The sequence below is a fragment of the Oncorhynchus masou genome, chromosome 24 (assembly GCF_036934945.1).
Source record: "Oncorhynchus masou masou isolate Uvic2021 chromosome 24, UVic_Omas_1.1, whole genome shotgun sequence".
Classification (NCBI taxonomy): Eukaryota; Metazoa; Chordata; class Actinopteri; order Salmoniformes; family Salmonidae; genus Oncorhynchus; species Oncorhynchus masou.
This window is the reverse complement of record NC_088235.1, coordinates 57906396-57925959: the sequence shown is the minus strand read 5'-3', so window position 1 is coordinate 57925959 and position 19564 is coordinate 57906396. Positions and strand designations below refer to the sequence as shown.

Genomic DNA, 19564 nt, shown 5'->3' with positions numbered 1-19564 from the left:
AACCACTCTGGTGACAAATTATAGGTATCATCTTCTATATCCCCCCCACCAATGGAATGGTCTAACATGTACACCGGGCGCCAGGCCATGCAAAACGAATCACCCACTGTGTCGACGAATGAATGAACGCAAGAGTTTTGCGGGAAATATTAAGGCAATGGATCTAGATATCCAAAGAAGGGGTACATGTTTCATCAAGCGATTTCATATCACAATTCTAAAGCGTTAAGTAGTGAGTAAAATGTGTATATGATTTTGGTAATGATCATACTAGCAAGTCTTCTCTCTTTCGATGCTCTGCAAAAGAAAAATATAGAGACTTGGTTTAGCAAAATATCAGACACCCCTGTCTTTTACATTGGTTGCATCCACTTTGGCGCGAAATGTTGAAGCTCCGCCTTCTTCATTATACAATCACACACAGACTACTGCATGCTTTATGTTGTGTAACTTGCTTTAACGGATTCTTCAAACAAATATCCCAGGAAAATAGTAGTAAACATTTGACTACATATCTAGTTTGGCAGTTTTTCAATATGAGTTGGTAAGTCCTTCTGTTTGTTTCAAGACTTTAATTGTTGTTCCAAGCAGCTAGATAAGGTTAAGTAGTAACCCAGGTCGATGGCTCGTTGCAAAAGCTTCTCTAGGCTGGCGTCCTTTGATCAACCAAATCTAAACTATTCGGCTTCACCAAAATAACGTTTGCAGCCAAGATGTATTTTAGTTTCTCTAGAAGAATACTTCTATGTGAATACTTTTGAATGTGTCCTTCAATATCAAGTGTTTTAAAACACGTTTGTATACAGCAATTCCTCCTATTTTCCGCTTGTGGGCTGCAATTGTAGTCCATTCTACCACATAGTAGTGTAAGGGTAAAAGCGATTGTTTCACTGTATTGGATCACTCCGCGGTGGAGGGAAAGACTTTCGGGGGTCGGAGGTGAGGATTTCGATATACTGTATACGGCTGGGGTCCGCCCTTATAAAAATATAGACCCCATGGCCGTGACACACGCATCCTGGATAACAGCTTCACCGCAGCAGATTAATCGACTACAGCTAGTCCAAAACATAGCAATAAATGGCTTACAGACTACCAAGATACGTTAACAGCATATCTGGACTGACATCAATAGACAGTCAATCATTGGCCAGAAGTTCATCAACAGAGCCACTCACAACCCATCACTGAAGGAAACGGTGGGACAGGCCAAATGGACCACAGATACACCCATGTCCATAATGCTGAAACTGACCTAGAAGAGAGGAAAGAAGGAAACAATACAATCAATTGTGTGTATGAAAATGTGTAGATATATGTGAATGCACTCCTTAGTGCCCCCACCCCTCTCCCCCGACACAGTTGTGCTATAATTTCAATTCAGTTTTTTATCTCTTATTTTTTCAAATTTTTTCATGTTTGGAAAAGGGCGAAACTAATCTACGCCTGTTCTGATAAAGACCTTAGGGCATCTAGCTAGGGCATCTAGCCTCGGGATGCCTTGCTTGACCACACCCTCCTTCCTTGCCCCTGCCCTGCCTCTTCCACCAATCCAATTGTTTCTTATGGACAGAAAAGAGCAGAAGCTCTGAGCACTCCCATCAGGTCATCACGGTCACCTAATAATCCCCAGTTTACAATTGGCTTATTCATCCCCCTCTCCCCTATAACTCTTCCCCAGGTCGTCGCTGCAAATGAGAATGTGTTCTCAGTCAACTTACCTGGTAAAATAACGGATAAATAAAAAAATAAAAAAAGGTCCATTGTCTACTGAGCGACACATGTTCCCTTGAATTTTTCCTATGGTTTGAGGTACAAACTTTCTGAAGCATGCTTGGTAAGTCACTGATAATTGTAATAACTTGCGTGGAAGTTACTCACTGGCTGTTTGCGTGGGGTTGATCTCGATCTTCCATCCGTGGTTTGTCGTGCTTGTGTTTCGTTAGCGTTCATTACAACTCTGTGTGCATCCATTAATATATTGGTGGCTCTCGATGCCGCAAACTGTATTTACCTTACACAACTGCCGAATGGCTTGTTTTGTATGTGTTGTGAATTGCTTTAGTTATCTGCTAATCACCTTACACGGGTTCTCAGCTAATTCCTCTACAGGGATTTCTTGTTCTTTCTCCTGCAGAATGGTGGGCTGCCACTGAGACATTAACTTTAGAGCCCCCTCCCCCAAAGAGTCTTTGAGATGGACTTGAGAGCCACATATGGGTCCCTCTGCTCTCTTGGCCGCCTTACCAACACGACCATGCTGTTGCAGGCCTACCTGCAGACTCTGTTTTCCTGGCTGCAGGAGGGTACTTAGTTACTCCTCTGGGAAGTGATGGAGGTGTCTCGTCTGCTTTCTCTGCTCCAGAAGGATGTGGCCTGCGCCAACGGACGAGCCATGGTGCAGATGGTTACCTCCTGGCGCCGTGTCTGGCTGGCCCAATCATGTCTGCCAGCTGCTCTCCAGAGCACATTTGCCCATCACCCCAGGGCTAATTTTGGCCCACGGGTTGATGACATTATAGAGCAGACCGATAAGGTTTGTGGGGACCTGGAGGCCCTGAGACAGTTCATGCTACCTCTTTAGGCCCTGGGTCCAAGGCAGACGGACTGTCGCCACATACTTGCACCCGAACAACGGTGGGGTTCCTCTTCTGCCCCATCGCCTTGTGCTAAGGGACGACGGCAGAGAGGGGCACAGTGTGAGGTGAAGCAACAGCCTGTTTTTCACGCACGGCCAGAGAAACTGCAAGATGCCTAATTAAAATTCCTCAGACAGAAGTATTTTACACCATTTTATAGATAAACTTCTCGTTAATCCAACCAGTGTCCGATTTCAAAAACGCTTTTTGGTGAAAGAACATATCATTACGTTAGGTCAGCGACTAGTCACAAAGCATTCAGCCATTTTCCAACCAAAGAGAGGAGTCACAAAAAGCAGAAATATAGATTTTTCTTTTATCACTAACCTTTGATCTGCATTGGATGACACTCATAGGACTTCATGTTACACAATACATGTGTGTTTTGTTCTGTAAAGTTCATATTTATATCCAAAAATCTGACTTTACATTGGCGCGTTACGTTCAGTAGTTCCAATACATCTGGTAATTTTGCAGAGAGCCACATCAATTTTACAGAAATACTCATAATAAACATTGATAAAAGATACAAGTGTTATGCATGGAATTTTAGATCCACTTCTCCTTAATGCAACCGCTGTGTCAGATTTTAAAATAATCTTTACCGAAAAAGCACACCATGCTATAATCTGAGTAGAGCTCTCAGAGCCAATACATATATCCTCCATGTTGTGGAGTCAACATTTGTCAGAATAGCATTATAAATAGTCACTTAACTTTGATCTTCATCAGAATGCACTCCCAGGAATCCCAGTTCCACATGTTTTTTGTTTGATGTCCATTTATGTCAAAATAGCTCCTTTTGTTAGCGCGTTCAGTCCAGTAATCCACATTCTTAAAGCGCATTCACTATTTTCAAAGTCAAAAAAGCTCTGTTGCAGTTAGTAGAAACACGTCAAATGATGTATAGAATCAATGTTCAAACTGGACAATTCATTTGTCTTCAGAAATGAAGTGGAACGTAGCTACCTTTTTAGGTGAGCGTGCGAGACTGAGCTTGTGGCACTCTGCCAGACCACTCGCTGAAAGAGCTTTTATGAGCCCCTCCTTTAGAGTAGAGGCATCAAACAAGTTTATAAAGACTGACATCTAGTGGAAGCCGTAGGAAGTGCATAATGACCAATATCCCACTGTGTATTCGATAGGGGCTGAGTTCAAAAACTACAGACCTCAGATTTCCCACTTCCTGGTTGGATTTCTTCTCAGGTTTCTGTCTGCCAGGAGTTCTGTTATACTCAGACATCATTCAAACAGTTTTAAACTTCAGTGCTTTCTATCCAAATGTACCAATTATATGCATATTCTAGCTTTTATGGCTGAGTAGCAGACAGCTTAATTTGGGCTTGCTTTTCATCCAAAATTCCCAATAATGCCCCCTACCCCAAAGAAGTTAAGTATTGTTCCTAGAGCTATTGGATATGCCTCTGGAAACATTATCTTGGTGAAACTGAATAGGTTGGTTGATCAAGGATGCTTGGCTTCCAAAATGAGCCGCCTGCAATGGTTAGTCGCGGGACTAAGCAATTGCCCGAGCGTAATGTTAATAACATTAGTGTGGTGTTTCATAACTTCAAGGCTAGCTAGCTGAACTGTTGGCCTTGCCTGTGTTAACTGTATGGCAAGTTATTTATCACACTCTTATTCATTGAATATTCACTCACAACACAGTGTAAAGGAAGAAACCCGAAGCGTGTCTCCTCATTGTCCGAAGCCTAACGAATCTGAAGAACCGCTGGGTACGGCTATGGAGGAGACTTTGCCTGGAAATTGTAAGTAAATAATTGGCCAGCGGTGGCTAAATGGCATGTACTAACTATCTATAATTAGAAGTTGCTAGCTAATTGAGAATTCTCCCTTTTCATGTAAATGAACCATATCACCACTTGTTCTCAGCAGCTGCAAGTGTGACAGCTGAAAATGTGGTGTCTGAAGTTGTCATCACAAAAGAGATGGAGGAAGAGGAGATGCAGTTGGTGGAGAAAGGAGAGAAAAAAGAAGAGGAGATTATGAAAAAGGTTTCTTTGCTCAAAAAAATGTTTGAACAATTTGAAAACTGTACTGATCTTGTTTGGCAAGTGTGGATGTTAATGCCCAACATTGGCATGTGCTTTTTTATTTTTTTATCTTTTACTAGGCTCGAGAAGCTCAGAGGAAGGAAACTCATGACATTCGCTTCAAGAGACTGCAACACTTGCTGGAGAAAAGTAACATATATTCCAAATTCCTTCTTACGAAGATGGAACAGCAGCAGCAGGAGGTAAGTCGAATACCAGTGCAAAGGATATGAACATTAGAAGTAGCCCTTGCACAGCATATTGTACAACTACGTATCCTGTGACAGCTCATGTGTGATGGGTGAGCAAATGACCACAGTAATGTACCTTGGCTCCTTAGCCCTGATCTTCCCAGTCCCCCTCTGCGGTCATGTAGAACTCTGCTCTAGCTATCCCTAATTGCTTTCTCACTCATGTTTGATGGTCAGAAAATGCATGGAAACGCAAAAAGGCAATGGTCAAATCTACCATATGAGGAGTCTTTGAAAAGCCATGTCTAACTGTGTTTTCCCTGTAAACTCAGGAAATGCTGAAGAAAGAAAAACTGGAAAAGAAGGCAGAGAAGGTGAGTGAGTTTTACTTTGTCATTTTTTTGTTCGTTTCAGTTACAATTACTGCCTGCAGGTCCTTAATCACTAACCTTAACTTTTCTGTCACAGAGCATTGGCAGAAAGGCTGGGAGAGGTATGTAGCCCTTGTGTTCCGTTACTTTGCATCCATGACAATTGAGTTCCCCTCTAGTTGATGTGTAAACAGTCTATAATGTCAATTTCCAACTTAAGTTTCTTTTGTTTTTTTCAGTTGAAAAAAATAAAAGGAAGAGGGAGGAAGACTATAAAATTGCTGATGTCATGTCTAAAGAGGTAAACTCAACATATAAATCAAGGCCTATTTCACTCTATTTGACATTTTTTAAATTAACATGTTATTTTTTTGACCATGTTTTTGTTTCAGGAAATTATGTCCAAGGCCAAGAAATGTAAAGTTGGGGAAGAGGTAAAGGACTTTTGTTTATTCACTGCAAGGGACATTTTTGGACTGATTTACTCTTAAGAGTCAAGAACGTGGAGGGTGTTTTAATGTACCGTACCTCCAAATGTCAATAATATACGTCTGTACATGAATAACAGGAGGTCCCTGGGATGAAGAAGCTAGAAGCAGAGGACATCGAAAAGATGAGTGACTCCAATGCTGACATCAAGTGCCGTCTGTCGGAGACTGTGAGAGACAATGCCAAGCATCTACTGGACCCAGACAGGAAGGTGAACGGGCAGGCTGTGCCTGCCCAGCAGCCCTTGCTCTTCACTGGGGGAGTCATGAGGTCTTACCAAATAGAGGGTGTGGAGTGGCTCAGGGTGAGTGTGGACTGTTGGTTATGCACATCTTCTTTGTTTGAGCACCGATGCAGTATTTCATATGATCCTTGGTGTGTTTTGTATTTTGTTTTCTCCAGATGTTGTGGGAGAATGGTATCAATGGGATCCTGGCAGATGAGATGGGTCTGGGGAAGACAATCCAGTGCATCGCCCACGTGGCCATGATGTTGGAGAGAAAGGTGATGGGTCCCTTCCTGGTAGTGGCCCCCCTGTCCACTCTGCCCAACTGGATCAATGAGTTCAAGCGCTTCACTCCAGAGGTACAAAAAAACACTCCTTGCTAAAAATAAGCATTCCAGGTATTACAGAAGTTGTGCTATTGATACACATGACATGAACATTGTATTGCCAGTTACTGACTTCACTGTTAAATTGTCTTTGTTCATCTTGTGTTGTAAGGTGTCAGTGCAGCTGTACCATGGACCTGCTAAGGATAGGATGGCGTTGTTAAAGCAGATTCGTAAGCCCCAGGGACCTCACAACATGTTACCTGTGGTGGTCACCTCCTTTGAGATTGCCATGATAGACAGGAAGTTTCTGCAGGTAGGCCCAACTCGCCTACTCCTATCATTCTATGTAGGCTGTAGAAGTTACATGTTATTTTTCTATACTTGGTATTCTGATGTAGATGTTGGTTGGAACTTACGATACTGAGCTCTTATCTTTTGAAAGGCATGAGCATAACTTTCCTTTTCGTGCAAATAATGCATTGATATCAAAGGTAAATTTGCGTAAAAGTTGAGTTATGCATGTGTACTACAAGTTGTGCCACCTATTTAACCCATTCAACCTCTCACTGATAACCCCCTTGCTTTTCCTCCCCAGCGCTTCCACTGGAAGTACCTCATTGTGGATGAGGGCCACAGGATCAAGAACCTGAACTGCCGACTGGTGAGGGAATTGAAGCTGCTGCCCACGGACAATAAGCTGCTCCTGACGGGCACACCACTGCAGAACAATCTAGCTGAGCTGTGGTCACTGCTCAACTTCCTTCTGCCTGAGGTGTTTGATGACCTCAAGAGGTAGGGGACATGTCTGTTTCTACTGTTGGAATGGGACTATATGGAATGTTTTTATTTTGTCTTGTTAAAAAAAAAAGTGTAATTGCGCTTCACCTAATATCTCTACAGCTTTGAGTCGTGGTTTGACATCGACACCATTGGTTTGGATGCAAAAAATGTTGTGGCTAACGAACGAGAGCAGAACATCCTGCACATGCTCCACCAGGTAAGCCCTCTGACTGACTAGCTCTGCAATACACTGGGGAAGATAAAATGGTTAAACCTGTAGGTAGTCTATAAACCTTCTCTTTCACCTCCAGATTCTGACGCCATTCCTGCTGAGAAGACTGAAGTCTGATGTGACGTTGGAGGTGCCGCCCAAAAAGGAGATTGTTGTGTACGCCCCACTCACTGTCAAACAGGAGTCTTTTTACACTGCTGTGGTCAACAAGACCATCGCCAAAGTGCTGGGCCAGGTGAAGGTAAGGCCCTCAATTAACTGCTACGCTGTTATATAGAATGGCAAATGTATGTATTGCCAACTTTTCAGAGGCCGGACTTTGTTTGAAGGAGCTTTCTAATAGACTTTGACGTGTCAGGTGGAGGCTCCAGTGGTGCTGACGACCGACGGCAGGCCTAAGCGCAGGACCAGGAGGCCTGTGGACTACAAAGAGACTGATGGTGACACGCCCTATGACCTGGAGAAATACCTGGAGAGGGTTCAGAAGGAGGCTGAGCAGAGGTCAGAATATCTTCTACTATGGTAGTGTTCTGTGTGACTCAAACACTGCGGTGCCCATAGAAATAGGATGATTCTATTGTTATGCTTGTGCCTTTACTCACTAGGGGGTGCACTGGTCATACCAATGATAGACTTGATAAACTATCTTTTCTGTTATACAACTTGATACATTGGATACACACATGTCCATGAAGACAAACTACATGATTGTACCAATTAATTTTTTTCTGTGAATGTTAAACATTTTAATGTGTGCTCCCTTTTAAAAAAAAAAATTAACTAAAGACTTGCAGTTGATAGTTGCACGTGAGACCTCTGCTGGGGCAACTCACTAACTCGTTGCCTGTCCCGGTCCTCTTCAGCCCCGCCCCGGTTGTGGACGTGCAGATGCCCCTGGACTCCCAAATCAACCTGAAACTGCAGAACATCCTCATGCTGCTGAAGAGGTGCTGTAACCACCCCTATCTCATAGAGTACCCACTGGACCCGGCCACTCAGGAGTTCAAGGTAAAGGCCCTGCCCGATTGAAATGGCTGTGACCAAATTATGTAGAAATGACATGGCCATTGAATGTTGTGGGTGCATTCATGACTTCTCTCAGCACTGATAAGTAGAGGCTAGACTGCCAGTTGGTGTAGCTCGTGTAAATGCATGATCTTGTTTCACCCTTTGAATCGCTTTCCATTGCAGATTGATGAGCAACTGGTCCAGACCTCAGGGAAATTCCTAATTCTAGACAGAATGCTGCCAGAGCTGAAGAAGAGGGGACACAAGGTAATTGTCCAAATTCAGTCGTTATACTTAATGTCCTCAGTCAAGTGATTGATTTTTAATCCCCCCAAAATTATACTTGACCATGAATATGTATTTATTGTAAGATGTTTGACCACTTCTGACCTGTTGTGTACCTTGTTGACAGGTGCTGATTTTCAGCCAGATGACGTCCATCTTGGATATCCTAATGGACTACTGCTACCTGCGGGGTTACCAATACAGCCGACTGGATGGGAGCATGGCCTATCCCGACAGAGAAGAGAACGTGAGTAGTGGCATGGTCTACTACCCACAATGGAATTATCCTCCTTAAAGCAGTCATAAAGCACTTATAATTAGGACTGCACGATTAATATAATTTTGATATTGACATGTGCAATGTTTAAATTGTAAATGTCTGCAATATTTTGAAGCTCCTCTCCATGGTGTTTAACGTCCGATTTTATAGTTTGCTACTTGAGCAGTCTCTACCGCTGCACGCGCACACCAAGCCCCGACCCGTCGCTCAAGGAGCGCAGTTGCTCGCCTTACCCACTTTATGTTCCTTCCAAGTTCGCTCATGGTCAACGAAAAAAAATCTTAATGACGAAGATGCTGCGTTCCACTTTGCATCTTAATATAAATCCACATTCTTTTAATAATTCTGCTATTACTTTGTTTATAGAACTCTCTGCAAACAGCTAGTTAGTCTAAGCAAGTTGGGGCCAAAATAATCTGTGTTAGCAGTTAATCGCTAGTTAACTAAAGGCATTGAGCCAGCGCAAACGTAGCTAGCTAGTACAGTCTGATACACCTGGTGTGGTTTACCTGGCTACCCAGACTAGGGGTCAACCGATTTAATCGGAAGGGCCGATTTAAAGTTTTCATAACAATCGGAAATCTGTATTTTTGGTCGCAGATTTGCTTATTTTATTTTTTATTTAACACCTTTATTTCATCTTTACCTAGGCAAGTCAGTTAAGAACACATTATTATTTTTAATGAAGGCCTAGGAACAGTGGGTTAACTGCCTCGTTCATGGGCAGAACGACAGATTTTCTAACCCAGACTCAGGTCCAGAAACCGATGGGTTGAGCCTGAACACACGTAGGTAAAGCGCGGTTGAAAATTCGTTATTAGCTTTGATACTCAATTTGGTTAGAGGCGACCCAATCGCTGGTGTCTTCATTTTTTGTACAATTCCCCTCGTCACCACAAACGACTTCAATGATGGCTGAAGTATGTAGCGAAAGACTGAGCAGTGGGAGAATGTAATGAGTCGTCAGGCTTATGGTGCTGTAGGACTAGATCAGCATATTGTTTGTGCAACGGTATGTCGGAGAGGAATAGGCAAAGCATGAATGTTATATTTTTCTTATGATTGATGTCATATCTAGACTGAACAAAAAATATAAACGCAACATGTGAATTGTTGCATTCATGAGCTGAAATAAAAGATCCCAGAAATTGTCCAAATTATTTCTCTCAAATTGTGTTCAAAGTTCTTTACGACCCTGTTAGTGAGCATTTCACCTTTGCCAAGATAATCCGTCCACCTGACAGGTGTGGCATGTCAAGAAGCCAATTTAACAGTATGATCATTACACAGGTGCACCTTGTGCTGCGGACTATAAAAGGCCCCTCTAAAATATGCAGCTGTCACACAACAATGCCACAGATGTCTGAAGTTTTGTGGGAGTGTGCAATTGGCATGCTGACTGCAGAAATGTCCACCAGAGTTGTTGCCAGAGAATATACTGTTCAGTTCTCTACCATAAGCCCCTTCAAACGTCGTTTTAAAGAATTTCGCAGTAGGCCCATCCGGCCTCACAACCACAGACCATGTGTAACCTCGACAGCCCAGGACCACCTCATCCGGCATTTTCACCTGCTCGATGGTCTGAGACCAGCCACCCGGACAACTGATGAAACTGTGGCCTTGCACAACCAAATCATATATTCACAAAATGTCAGAAACCATCTCGGGGAAGCTCATCTGCATGCTCGCCGGCCTCACCAGGGTTTTGACCTAAGTGCAGTTCGGCGTTGTAACATCTTCAGTAGACAATGCTCACCTTCGATGGCCACTGGCATGCTGACGTGTGCTTTTCACGGATGAATACCGGTTTCAACTGTATGTTGTGTGGGTGAGCGATTTGCTGATGTCAATGTTGTGAAGAGTGCCCAATGGTAGTGGTGGGGTTATGGTATGGGCAGACATACAGTGGGGCAAAAAAGTATTTAGTCAGCCACCAATTGTGCAAGTGCTCCCACTTAAAAATATGAGAGGCCTGTACATTTCATCATAGGTACTTAAACTATGACAGACAAAATGAAAAGAAAAAAATCCAGAAAATCACATTGTAGGATTTTTAATGAATTTATTTGCAAATTATGGTGGAAACTTTTGTTATTGACCAAATACTTATTTATCTCAATACTTTGTTATATACCCTTTGTTGGCAATGACGAGGTCAAACGTTTTCTGTAAGTCTTCACAAGGTTTTCACGCACTTGCTGGTATTTTGGCCCATTCCTCCATGCAGATCTCCTCTAGAGCAGTGATGTTTTGCAGATGTTGCTGGGCAACACACTTTGAACTCCCTGCAAAGATTTTCTATGGGGTTGAGGTCTGGAGACTGGCTAGGCCACTCCAGGACCTTGAAATGCTTCTTACGAAGCCACTCCTTCGTTGCCCGGCGGTGTGTTTGGGATCATTGTCATGCTGAAAGACCCAGCCACGTGTCATCTTCAATGCCCTTGCTGACGGAAGGTGGTTTTCACTCAATCTCACAATACATGGCCCCATTCATTCTTTCCTTTACACGGCTCAGTCGTCCTGGTCCCTTTGCAGAAAAACAGCCCCAAAGCATGATGTTTCCACCCCCCATGCTTCACTGTAGGTATGGTGTTCTTTGGATGCAACTCAGCATTCTTTGTCCTCCAAACATGACGAGTTGAGGTTTTACCAAAAAGTTATATTTTGGTTTCATCTGACCATATGACATTAACCCGATCATCCAAATGCTCTCTAGCAAACTTCAGACGGGCCTGGACATGTACTGGCTTAAGCAGGGGGACACGTCTGCCACCGCAGGATTTGAGTCCCTGGCGGTGTAGTATGTTACTGATGGTAGGCTTTGTTACTTTGGTCCCAGCTCTCTGCAGGTCATTCACTAGGTCGCCCCGTGTGGTTCTGGGATTTTTGCTCACCGTTGTGATCATTTTGACCCCACGGGTAGAGATCTTGCGTGGAGCCCCAGATCAAGGGAGATTATCAGTGGTCTTGTATGTCTTCCATTTCATAATAATTGCTCCCACAGTTGATTTCTTCTAACCAAGCTGCTTACCTATTGCAGATTCAGTCTTCCCAGCCTGGTGCAGGTCTACAATTTTGTTTCTGGTGTCCTTTGACAGCTCTTTGGTCTTGGCCATAGTGGAATTTGGAGTGTGACTGTTTGAGGTTGTGGACAGGTGTATTTATACTGATAAGTTCAAACGGGTGCCATTAATACAGGTAACAAGTGGAGGACAGAGGAGCCTCTTAAAGAAGTTACAGGTCTGTGAGCGAAATCTTGCTTGTTTGTAGGTGACCAAATACTTATTTTCCACCATAATTTGCAAATAAATTCATTAAAAATCCTACAATGTGATTTTCTGGATTTTTTTTTTTTGCTTATGTCTGTCATAGTTGAAGTGTACCTATGATGAAAATTACAGGCCTCATCTTTTTAAGTGGGAGAACATGCGCAATTGGTGGCTGACTAAATACTTTTTTGCCCCACTGTAGGCTACGAACACAATTGCATTTTATCGATGGCAATTTGAATGTGATGAGATCCTGAGGCCCATTGTCGTGCCATTCATCTGCCGCCATCACCTCCTTTTTCAGCATGATAATGCAAGGCCCCATGTCGGCAGGATCTGTATACAATTCCTGGAAGCTGTAAATGTCCCAGTTCTTCCATTGCCTGCATACTCACCAGACATGTCACCCATTCAGCCTATTTGGGATGCTCTGGATCGACGTGTACGACAGTGTGTTCAAGTTCCCGCCAATATCCAGCAACTTCGCACATCCATTGAAGACGAGAGGGATAACATTCCACAGGCCACAATCAAAACCCAATCAACTCTTTGCTAAGGAGACGTTGCACTGCATGAGGCAAAAATGGTCACGCTAGATGACTGGTTTTCTGATCCACGCTCCTACGTGGCTTTTTCATGTGAAACAACACTATTCGAGTTGCCCACTATATTCTAACCATCGAGTTAGAATAATATTGCAAATAAATCGCAGTGTTTGCTCAATTTGCATTTGCCCATATCATGCAGCTCTACTTATAATCATGTAGCAGTCTTTCTCCCTCACTATTTTTTGTGCTGTGAGCTTATCCTTCCTTCATATTTTTTGTTGTTGCAGATGACAAAGTTCTCTTCTGACCCAGAGGTGTTTCTCTTCCTACTGAGCACCAGAGCAGGTGGCCTGGGCATCAACCTGACTGCTGCTGACACGGTCATCATCTTTGACAGTGACTGGGTAGGTGTAGAACTCATGCCCTCAGGTTGAGCTTAACTGTTGCTTACTGCTACATGTTTGGTACTCATTTTTCTAGAGCCACACTATTATTAATGGACTCTTCTTCTGTCAGAACCCTCAGGCTGACCTGCAGGCCCAGGACAGATGCCACCGTATCGGACAGACAAAACCTGTGGTGGTGTACCGACTGGTCACTGCCAATACCATTGACCAGAAGATCCTGGAGAGAGCGTCAGCCAAGAGGAAGCTGGAGAAGATGGTCATTCACAAGAGTGAGTAGAGTACCACTCCTCTCACATCCAGGTTCCCATGGTCCCATGGTGGGGGTATGGGCAGGCATAAGCTACGGACAACAAACCCAATTTGCATTTTATCGATGGCAATTTGAACGTACAAAAATACTGTGACGAGATCCTGAGGCCCATTGTGAGGATTTTCTAATTTATCTGACCAACAGATGCAGATCTGTATTCCCAGTCATTTGAAGTCCATAGATTAGGGCCTTATTTATTTTAAACTTATTTCCTCTTATGTAAAATCAATGAAGTTGTTGTGTTTTGCGTTTCAAATCTTCTTTTTTTTTTTTTGTATATTTTAAATGCATTCCTATGCATTTGAAAATAATTTGAAACATGGGGTGGCAGGTAGCTTATCGGTTAGAGCATTGAGTCACTAGTTCAAATCCCCAGCCGACAAGGTGAAAGCAAGGCACTTATCTGTAATTGCTCCACGGTCGCGTCAATAATGGCTGTTTCCTGGCTGTGGCCCCACTCTCTGGGGGTGGGGTCATAAATTGTATCTTGGCTCCATGGAGAAATGTATAGAATTACAGGGAATGTACTTACATGCTAACATGTCTCTATACCGCCAAGATGGCCGACCATGCTCCCTGCCACGCCAACCACCTAAGCCCCTTTTTGATCCAGGACAAAAAACAGCCTTTCCAAGTGTATTTACATATTCAACTACTTGTCTTCTCAAATAAAATATATCTGAATACTTACTTTGAAAGTAATTGAGATATTTGAAGTGGTATTTGAACTCCTGTCTGGTGTGTTCATTTGAAATTCCAATTCAATTCTTGAATTCACCCGTGTCTATTTAAGTGACATAATACAAAACATCCCCATCAAAATCCGTACGTTTTAGATAGAGAACAGTTTTAATGATTGGCCTGCATTTAATTCCGCCTATGTCGGCCTGCGGTTGCCAGACCATGAGACATCCTGAAAATCAGTTTTTTTTTTTTTTTCAAACGTCTGAATGGTTTGCCCTACAAACTGTCCACTCTGGTAAGATGACTCTCACAAACACGATGGTGTTCTGTTTTGCTGTACAATTCCCCCACAAGTGTCACAGGACTTGTTTGAAGGTAATCCATACAAATTAATGGAAGTATATGTAGGTTGTTTTTTTGCCAACAAAAATTAGGTTTTAAATTTGATAAAATGTGTAAATCTGTAAAAAAAAAAAAAAAAAAATCCTGAGCTTCCTTATCTCCTAGATATAGGACAGACACTTTAAAACCATATTCCTTATGATACATTTATGAGTGTGCAGTGTGCTTCTATGGGCTATAGTAGTAAAGGCCATATTCAATATTTTATCAAATAAAGTACCTAAAACTCAATTTAAATGACTATATTATCCATTCAATATATTAGCCTAGTAGAAACCCTAACCCCCCCCCCAACGGTTTAGACATTGAGACAATGTTACGAATGCACTATCAAAACTAGATTTCCTGTATAGCTAGGCTGTCTGAACAGTGACATGATCAGCTTGAGGGAATTGTTGGGGATAATATTTAATAGAATTCTCTGAATTCAGACTGACTGTACCGTTTATTTATTTTTTATTAGAAAAATTCAAAGGAGGAAAAGCTGAGCTCAAACAGACCAAGAGCTGCGTCGACGTGTCTGAGTTGATGGATCTTCTCAACACCAGAGATTACGAGAAGTACTTGGTGTTTTGTGTTATTTCCCAACCCCCTTGATCAATTTTCATATTGTGTTTTCATTATGAAACTCAGAAATATTTTATATTAGGTTGGTCAGAAGTCTATGGTTATCTAATGATTGTGTCTTGTCTTTTTCAGGGAAGTGAAAAGCACCAAGGGGAAGGTCATTAGTGACAAGGACCTGGAGGCTCTGCTGGACCGCAGTGACCTTCTGGGTGAGTTAAGCTGTGGGTTCTATTCAATTCACAACTTCTGTTATCATGAATGGTGTTGATCATACCTGCGTCACAATATATACTAAAGTCCTCGGCCTTAGTCAGGATGCTTTACCACTGCAGAGCACCAGTGCCTCTCCCCGTAACATGGTCACCTGATGAAACCTTGCTTTTGTTTGGCCTCTGTTGTATTGTGTGTAATGTAACCAGTTTGTCTCTTTCCAGACAAGGCCAAGAGGAGCTCCAAACAGAAGGTTGGAGTTTTCAAGGTGATCGACGCCAAAGAATCATCGGAGATCAGCTTGACCTAAATTTGAAAGGCACAGATGTGATAATCATAATGGCGTAACCTTAAGCTAGAGCTGGATCCTAAGGGTCCACTGCTCTGATGTTCGTTGTAGTACTGTACCAACTGAGACAGAAACTAGAGGAATTACTCAACCCATTCTCCTGAAACTACTGTTTATACTAAAGTTTTGATGTCTTTACTGCCTATGGTAAATGTTACTTTTTGTTGTGGAGTTTGTCAAATGCTGTTGGTTATAGTGGAGACCAAATCGTTTCTTCCAGAAGCTAGTGTTCATATACACGGAATGTACAAAACTTTAGGAACACCTTCCTAATATTGAGTTGTGCTCAGAACAGCTTCAATTCGTCAGGGCATGGACTCTACAAGGTGTCAAGCATTCCACACGGATGCTGGCCCATGTTGACGCCAATGCTTCCCACAGTTGTCGATTTGGTTGGTGGACCATTTTACTTACACATTTGTGTTGTGTGAAACCCAACAGGGTTGAAATTCTTGACCCTCAAACCAGTGCACCTGGCACCTACCATACCCTGTTCTTGTTTTTCCCATTCACCCTCTGAATGGCACACACATACAATCCATGTCTCAATGTTTAAAAATACTGCCTTCATCTAAATTGATTGGAGTGGATTTAACAAGTTACATCAATAAGTGATCATTGTGTTCACCTGGTCAGTCTCATGGAAAGAGCATGTTTTGTACACTGTATAATGAAGTATTTTGAAATCTTAGACAAATCTCATAACTGCCATTATGCTGTTTTTGCTATAGATTTGGATGCTGGTAGGACCTTTACCAATTTTAGGTGTGACGATTAAATCACTTAAAGTAATCATTCATAAGCCCCACTTGAATTGGAATCAATTACTTTTCACAATGCATGCTACAGTAAATGCTGAACTCCTATATCTTGTTCACGCAACGGGTTCGTTGACACTGTTGGAGCAAAACTCCAAGCACTTTATGCATGCTGAGACCATGTCCTTTTAATTGTTTTGTTTGCAACTCATTTTCTAAAAATAAACCAACACTTGAATGTGTAGTTCTGATCATGTGAGTTCTATTTCTTAGAGGTACATAGTCTGTAAGCAGCACTGGTGAATGCACCTTTTGTCTTTGAAAGGAGTATCCATGTTTTCACATGTATTAATTAAACAATGTGTTGTGGTTGGGAAGCAATGTGAGACACAAAGTTGATGTGAACAGTTCACATTGGTTATTCAGAGTAAAAAATAATAGGTAGAAAAGGCTCTGGCTCTTATAAGAGTACAGCAAAGTCATTGAACACCTGTCATTCAAAGATCAGTAATTGTTATACAGTGTTGAACTCTGTTGCACCTGCACAGTAGGAGGTAGTGAACACACCCTCCGTTCTCTCCTAAAGACTGTCAGTGTGCTCCGACCTGCACACGTACTACTGGGGTGTGGTCAGATGACACTAACCTGGCTGGTGTGTTTTCAACCTCTGCTCTGACTTGACTCAACCTAACAAAAATACTAGTACGGTATTGACCTTTTTTATTCAACAATGGAATGAAGTTGATTCTTCCGTGAGGACTATTTTGTGGTAGGGAAAATCTTGTTCTTAAAACTAAGGTGTTTGCGGTTACTTTGGTACAGTGTGTTAACCTAGTCTGACCACTTTACCGGATCATTATCACGTGTGTGTCGTAAGTTTTCGGTCTCACTAAACCATGGACCGTCTGAAGTTAGTTCTGCAGTATTTTCAGTCCAATTCCGAGTCCATATCAAATGGAATCTGTATTGTACTGGCCCTGATCAGTGTGAAGCTCTACACCAGCTTTGACTTCAACTGCCCCTGTATTCCACAATACAACAAACTCTACGCACTGGGGGTGATGTTTGTCCCGCCTTTAATATTCTTCTTCCTGGGAATTTTGGTCAATCGACACACAGGGGTCATGATGGAAGAATGGTTGAGACCCATTGGGAAGAGAAGCAAAAATCCTGCCATTGTCAAGTGAGTTGTCAAGTGCTGCTGTCAAACCACCTCATGCTCCTGTGTTTACGACCACTACCGTCATAGCTTTTCTTCCAAAAAACGACTACTACTTCCTGTAATTGTGATGTTATTCCTAACCCTCTGCAGGTACATGTTCTCTGCCATGATGCAGAGGGCTCTACTGGCGCCCATGGTGTGGATTCTGGTCACTCTGCTGGATGGGAAGATCTTCATCTGTGCTTTTAGCATGAGTGTAGACCCCAGGCCTTTCTCAGGTAGCTATAGCCTGAAACACCTGTCAATCATAACCTTAACTCATAGCACTGTAACTTAACTGACTTTCACCCAAACCCAAAATAGAGTAGTCTTGTCTACTATAACATTTGAACTTGGACTCAAACACAAACTTTAGTTGTACTCTATACTTTCACAGGCATACCCAACAATACTGGCCTGGACCTGATCAAGCTCATGGCCAAGGTGCCCTGCAAGGAGGATATGATCTTCAGGAACAGCACATTTCGTAAAGCTGTTTCACGCTACGTGCGCTGCTACTCCCAAGTGAGTGCACTCCCGTTTTTATATACCTCTGAAACTAATGTCTTTACTTTACGTATTTGAGTTGATGGGTTTAGTATTCAAATGGATAAAAGAATGTTGTTGCCCTACTTAGGTAGGCTGGCTTTTGTTCGTTATTTGTACAGTCAAATCCCATTCCTAAACCGGGGTGTGTCAGAAACTATCACCCTGACGACTGATGTCCTCCACTCTCCATTCGAGAATGCCAATGCTTTGTACTGTATTTCCTGACAGGCGATTGGCTGGTCTATCCTCCTCTTCTTCATTCTCTTGGGTGCGCTGGGCCGTCTCATCAAGCCCTGTTTCGACGACCACGCCACCAACCTCCAGACGCGCTACTGGAGCAACTACCTGGACATCGAGCAGAAGCTCTTCGATGAGACCTGCGTGCTTCACTGCCGCGATTTTGCCCGCAAGTGCGTTGTGCAGTTCTTCGAGGGCATGCGGGAAGACGCAGTACTCAGACTGCCTCTCTCACCCGAAGTCAGGTACAGGGGGGAAGAAGACATGGTGGATGAAGAGGAGGAGAGACTCCATGGGATCACCAAGCAGGAACAGATGGATCAACTGCTTCAAACCTGGTTCCAGTGTAAGCCTGAGCTGGATGTCACTAGGATGGCCTACAGACCGAGGGTGTGTGTCACCTGGGAGGACCACAATGGACAAACCCTCTACTCAGATGTTTAGATGTGTGTGTGTGTGTGCACAATAGTATAAGAATCTATAAGCTACAAACAATACATTCAACATGATTATGTCAAATACTTTTAGAGAGCGGACCTTAGAAATGTTGTTCCTCAGAATATTTGAATATGCTGGGATTTAGACTAGCTAGTTTTGCATAGTTAATTTTACATACTCCATAAATACAAGACATGCAAATTACAGATGGACTGACAAATAGTCCCTAGTGGTGCCTGATTCATCTAATCCCAACAAATAAGTAATTCAGAGGTTACTATGTAATTATAATTTTACAATATATATTAGAGAATCCCTGGTCATTTCTGTACCATAACATAAATTGCCAATAAATATTATTATTAGATATTGTAATTTACTGTATATGTACTAAAGGACACACGGTTTTAGTCGCTTTCAGCTACAGTGCCTGCAGAAATGATTCATAGCCCTTGATGTATTCCACGTTTTGTGTTACAGCCTGAATTCAAAATGGATTCAATTGTTGTTTTTCTTCTCATCCATCTACACACAATACCCCATAATAACAAAGTGAAAACACGTTTTAGGATGATTTTTTTTATGTATTGAAAATGAAATACAGAAATATCTCATTTACATAAGTATTCACACCCCTAAATCAATACATGTTAGAATCACCTTTGGCAGCAATTACACTGTGAGCTTTTCTGGATAATTCTTGAAGAGCTTTACACACCTGGAGTCTTCAATCTCCCTAGTCCTTGCCAAT

The 19564-nt window shown here is 42.5% G+C and overlaps 2 protein-coding genes across 3 annotated transcripts; both read left to right on the top strand.

Annotated features, from left to right (window-relative positions):
• Positions 1–413: 413 nt before the first annotated feature.
• LOC135512375 (lymphocyte-specific helicase-like) lies at positions 414–16640 on the top strand. 2 transcript variants are annotated; one of them, XM_064934363.1, is made up of 23 exons: positions 414–544; positions 4308–4408; positions 4536–4654; positions 4774–4896; positions 5217–5258; positions 5353–5377; positions 5495–5556; positions 5648–5689; positions 5824–6048; positions 6147–6329; positions 6469–6612; positions 6895–7091; positions 7200–7296; positions 7391–7552; positions 7670–7812; positions 8175–8319; positions 8503–8586; positions 8732–8851; positions 12989–13105; positions 13218–13377; positions 14968–15064; positions 15204–15280; positions 15506–16640. In XM_064934363.1, the coding sequence occupies exons 1-23, from the start codon at positions 537–539 to the stop codon at positions 15589–15591; spliced, it is 2559 nt and encodes an 852-aa protein (XP_064790435.1). In that variant the 5' UTR covers positions 414–536; the 3' UTR covers positions 15592–16640. The 2 variants fall into 2 exon arrangements, with proteins under 2 accessions (XP_064790435.1, XP_064790434.1); XM_064934362.1 differs by having other exon boundaries at positions 4533–4654.
• Positions 16641–17015: 375 nt separating this feature from the next.
• LOC135511649 (calcium homeostasis modulator protein 3-like) lies at positions 17016–19211 on the top strand. Its single transcript, XM_064933131.1, has 4 exons — positions 17016–17571; positions 17701–17828; positions 17987–18114; positions 18367–19211. Exons 1-4 carry the CDS (start codon positions 17285–17287, stop codon positions 18817–18819), a joined length of 996 nt encoding a protein of 331 aa, XP_064789203.1. The 5' UTR covers positions 17016–17284; the 3' UTR covers positions 18820–19211.
• The last annotated feature ends 353 nt before the right edge of the window (positions 19212–19564 follow it).